We start from the raw sequence: 5,313 nt of genomic DNA, 5'->3' as shown, positions 1-5,313 counted from the left end.
AATCAATTCTTACTTATGAAAAAATAAAATCTATGGAATGGGCCCATCCTTAATCTAATAGCTCACATTTCTCTAGAATATTGACATATCTAATAACAAGATTTAGAGACATTAGAGGACACTAGTTGTTGGTCTATATAAAGGAATAATTAATGCTTAGACTTAACAAATATTTAACTTGTTATACTTAGGAAATATTATAAACAAGAAAAGTGAATAACTAGGAAGTTGGGGCCAAAGGGACATAACATGACAACCCTTAGAGACATAACTTAAAGATTTAAAAACTAACTACATCAAGTCAATGAAGAATTATATCATGAAGGGTTTAGGGCTTTAACATAATATAGGCTTATATGTTTAGAGTTTTAAGTGCTCAAGGATATGACCAAGTCTAATAAGGAATCCTTAAAGATAATTTTTACAATAAATTTTAGAAGTTCTATCATGTACTTAACAGAAGGAAATGAAAAATGTATTACATTTCATAATACACTATGATATGGAACTACCTCTAACTTAAGAATTTTCTATAATACACTATGATATGGAGGTGGTATGCACCACCTCTAACTTAAGAATCTTCTATAATCAATTCCCAAAGAACCTATTTAAGAAGAATGAGTAGTTGTATCTCTTGAAAAATTTGTTATAGTAGACCTTGATTTGAATCTTGTATGGTTTAAAGAGGGTGAATAATGTCTCATGGACGAGAAAAAGACATTATTTGGAGTTTGGGTTCATAAAATCCTCCATGATAAAATATTTGTAGGGAGATGACTTAAGAAGAAGGTGAGATAACAATAAAGCCAAAGGTATAGAAGTGAGCCAAAATATTTTCTAAATGTAGTAAACGGTGTTGTTAGAGGAAGGAAAAAGAAATGATAGGTTGGAAGATTGAAGTTAGAAAAGAAGAACAACATTGAATAAGAATTATGCTAATTAAAGATGTTTAATAACTATTTCGATCATTACAAGGCCAATGGCATGATTATCCATTTGAACATAAACAATATTTTTTACATGTGACTTATCAACTACACATCCATATTGTTTCACTTTTATGAAACCTCTAATACACCCGACCACTTACAATACGATCAACACAACAACAAAATTATATACATTGTCTAAGAGAAACAAGAAATATAAAATATCAAGAAACATGAAAGATTAAAAACTAAAGAACAAATCCCCAAAGAAGCCCTTCAAATAAGAAAAATTTCAACTAAACTGAGCTTTAATCTACCTATATCAATGTGATCTTTGCACAGAGTTTTACGATGCCACAAAAATGGATTTCAGCATTACCCTACAAGTTGCCTTCTTTCAATATAGAAGAACATTGCATCACTCACATCCATCCCATGCTTAAATGCATAATGTGGTGCTTGATGTTAATTATTCTCACATTTCTTTCCTCTGCAAATGGATGTGAAGATATTTATACTACCAGGTGTAGTGATGCGATCGCCAAAACACTCATATTCAAAGAAAATATAATGCCCCTCTAGTTTTTAATTGGGATGTCTAAGTATTTTTTTCGACATAATTATTATTATTTTTAAAAATTTGAAGTGTCTGGTATAATGGAGGAGGTTGAATATACATGTCAAAATCTTTTACTGAATGGATAATCACTGTCATAGTTACATTCGATTAAGTAATGCTAATTCTTTCAAACATAAAAGAATCAAATGTTTAACCTGATTCTTTTGGAAAGTAAAACAATCAAATGTTTTAGCCAATTCTTTCAAAAGTGAAGAATCAAATGTCTTAGCTATTTCTTTTGAAAATAAAAGAATTGAGTGTTTGAGTTGATATTTTCAATGAAAGAAAATGAATAAGAATGTTTCACCTTTTTTTCAAAAGCCCAAAAAGAGTTGAGTGTGAGTTATATAAAACTTAAGGTTAAGGTAAGGTCTTGACAATATCTATAATTTGTTTTCAACCTCTATACAATACATGGGGCTATTCTATATAGTTGTATTAGAAACTAGCACGTGCATCATATGAGGTGAAAGGGAATAGCTGATAGGTAATTTTGTACATGTTTTTAATTTAACTACTTATATGCCCAACTATGTAAAATTCAACAGATTATTCAGGGAACTTTTACTATGTGTATCATTTACCCCAATCAAAGAGTTTTCTTGGCTTCTGTAGTCATGACATGAACACATGGGTTCTCTTTCAAGGTCTGAGGGCACATCACACAATAGATTTTTCAAAAGGAAAATAGGAAGATAGTGCATAGCTTTTTGGTGTCTATGGAATTTTGTTGAATTTAAAACCACTTTTTCATATTCTCAATGCAAATAAAAATTTGAAATCTCTATTTAAATTACTTGTTATTGTCAATGGACCCTTGATCTATCGATAAAATTGAAAGGTTCTTAAAAAGCTCATTAAAACTGGAATACATATAACTTTTTTTTAGTTAACTATAATAGTTTTCTAGTTTTCTCGTTGATGGTAGTAACTTTCGACAATCTGTGGAATTGTTCTATGTTATAAATTTTGAAGCTTTCCAGCTGTCCCCCACAGCGAGAATTTTCAGGATGGACTGATTGATTGATGAAATGTCTCACGCGGAGGAATCATTTTCCGATGGAGGGTAGAGGTGAATGGGTAATCGATTCTTCTGAGAATTTGATTTGAGCCGAACGATGTAGGAAAGGGATGCAGTGAGTAAAGGTATCTGTATTATAAGTAGTTCATGTGTTTCGCGTTATGGCATTCAATTTGCCAAGGAGTTGTTGCTTGAATTGTGAGAGTTGGGAGGGCGCGGGCAGTGACTATTCCATGTCTTCTTGTTCGAGGTTTGGAAGGGCGGCGCATGGAGGAGAAGTAAAGGAGGTCCCTGGGAGCTACGGCTTGCCCATCATCGGAGCCATCGCGGATCGCTACGACTACTTCGTAAGGAAGGGCGTGGAGGAGTTCTTCAGAAAGCGCATAGGCAAGTACAACAGCACCGTATTCAGGGTGAACATGCCGCCCGGACCGCCCTTATCTCGCGACCCTCGCGTCATAATTCTGCTGGACGCCAAGAGCTTCCCCGTCCTCTTCGACACGACCAAAGTGGAGAAGAAGAACGTCTTCACGGGGGTCTACACGCCCAGCATAAAATTCACGGGCGGGTATCGGGTGCTCTCGTATTTGGACCCTTCCGAAGAGAAGCACGCCAAGCTCAAGAACTTCTGCTTCCACGTGCTCAAGATCAACGCGCCCAAATGGATCCCGGAGTTCGACCGCGCCGCGGGGGAGCTCTGTGCTAATCTCGACGACCAGTTCGCCGGGCCCCGCAGGGCCGAATTCAATGGCGAGAATCTGCAGATGTGTTTCAATTTCCTGTGCAGGTCTGTGCTGAACAAGGACCCTGCAGAGTCGAGCCTGGGAAGGAACGGGCCGAGTTGTGTGCTCAAGTGGATCGGGCTTCAGCTCGCGCCCATCGCGAGCACGGGCGTGCTTCCCAAGATGTTGGAGGAGGTAACAATCCACGCGCTCCCTCTGCCGTTCGCGCTCGTCAGCGGGGATTACAACAAGATCCGCAATTTCTTCTCGACGCACGGCAGGGAGTTGCTGGACGCCGCGGAACACCAGTTCGGCCTGGATCGCGAAGAGGCGTGCCACAATTTGGTGTTCGCCATCTGCTTCAACGCCTTCGGAGGCATGTTCATCTTCTTCCCCGCCCTTGTGCGACTCATCGCGTCGCTGGGGAGAGACGTGCAGGCAGACCTGGCGGAGGAGGTGAGAGCGGGGATCAGAGACAACGGAGGGACGCTGAGCATGCGAGCACTGGAGGGCATGGCGATGGTCCGTTCGACGGTGTACGAGGCGCTGAGGATAGAGCCCCCGGTGCCGTTCCAGTACGGGCGCGCGAGGGAGGACTTGGTGGTGGAGTCGCACGATGGGATGAGATACGCGGTGAAGAAGGGGGAGATGCTGGGTGGGTATCAGCCCTTCGCCACCAGAGATCCGAGAGTGTTTCAGTACCCCGACGAGTTTTTGCCCCGGCGTTTCATGGGAGAGGAAGGGGAGAAGCTGCTCAAGTACGTGCTCTGGTCCAACGGGCCAGAGACCGAGCAGCCCACGGAGCAGAACAAGCAGTGCGCGGGGAAGAACTTTGTCGTCATGGTGTCCCGCTTGCTGGTGGCGCATCTCTTCAGGCACTACGACTTCTTTGAGACCGACCCTTCCGCCACTACCAAAGTCGTCTTTACTTCCCTCCACAAGGCCACTTCTTAGCTCCCCGGCCATTTCATGGAGACGATTCTTAGCAGCGCAGAGGTTAAGATGTGATTTCTGCTGGTTTCGTTACTGTACGATTTATGAAGATTGATGCCCCTGTTAAATTAGAGATGATTGTGCGTACTTTCCCATTCAGTATTGTAGGATTTCACGGAGAGGATTCGTTCGTAGATTAAGATGTGATTTCTGTTCGTTTCAGTTGTGTAGGATTTATTCGCACCAATGTTTTCCACCGTACTTTATTTCCATAATAATTCATTGAGTGCGATCTAAACAACAAAAACAATAATTATTATATTATTGTTGTGGGGGAAATCTAATGTTTTCAATAGATAAAGGCGTGTTAATATTTGGAACGTAATGATTCTCTTATAGAATAAAGTGAAATTAGAAATGTTTTATTGTTAGCTTTGTAACAACACTCATATGTTGGGATGCTGTTATGAGGGTTCACTTACATAGTTTTTAAATCTAAATCAATATTGGCTCGTGTTTGTTGAGTAGTGTAGTGGTTCATTTGAACACATATTTTATGAGAATGATCGAAATACTTAGTATTGATTTCATCTAGGCGATATTTATAGAGAAGAAGTATTGAGACTTTCTAGGATATCACTCACCCCAATACTACTCTAGCTCAAGTGCATTTAACGAGAGGGTTTCCTCAAAGATTAAACCCACTTTGCTTGTAACCACATTTTTAAAACCTTTAGCAAGTGTTATACCTTGTGAGCTATTCATTAGAAAGTTTCTTAAGCTAATAACATATTAAATTGTTAAATACAATAGTATATGTTATTTTGAAGTCTACTAAAGAAATTATTCTAAAAAATAGCTTACTTGAGTTCTTGTTATATTGTACTAAAAATGTAGATGCAAGACGATACGAAGCTATGGACAACTTGTGGAAAAATGTAGACAACATTAAATGTTTATAATGTTTATAGAAAAGAAGGCCTTATTACACTATGGAAATGTTTGAACTACATATTTTGAATATAACTATTTATTGCATCCCTACCATGTTTATGCATGCCTTATTGATCACTATAATGGATTAGC

The 5,313-nt window shown here is 39.1% G+C and overlaps 1 protein-coding gene across 1 annotated transcript; it reads left to right on the top strand.

Annotated features, from left to right (window-relative positions):
- The first annotated feature begins 2,531 nt into the window (after positions 1 to 2,531).
- On the top strand, positions 2,532 to 4,612 carry LOC149570938 (allene oxide synthase CYP74A2-like). The gene has a single exon (XM_089812494.1). The coding sequence runs from the start codon at positions 2,734 to 2,736 to the stop codon at positions 4,246 to 4,248; it is 1,515 nt and encodes a 504-aa protein (XP_089668620.1). The 5' UTR covers positions 2,532 to 2,733; the 3' UTR covers positions 4,249 to 4,612.
- The last annotated feature ends 701 nt before the right edge of the window (positions 4,613 to 5,313 follow it).

The sequence above is a fragment of the Cupressus sempervirens genome, chromosome 2, assembly GCF_028749045.1.
Source record: "Cupressus sempervirens isolate cs-2001-9-10 chromosome 2, ASM2874904v1, whole genome shotgun sequence".
In the NCBI taxonomy this organism is placed as follows: Eukaryota; Viridiplantae; Streptophyta; class Pinopsida; order Cupressales; family Cupressaceae; genus Cupressus; species Cupressus sempervirens.
The sequence above is the reverse complement of the archived record's forward strand: the minus strand, read 5'-3'. Positions and strand labels throughout refer to the sequence as shown.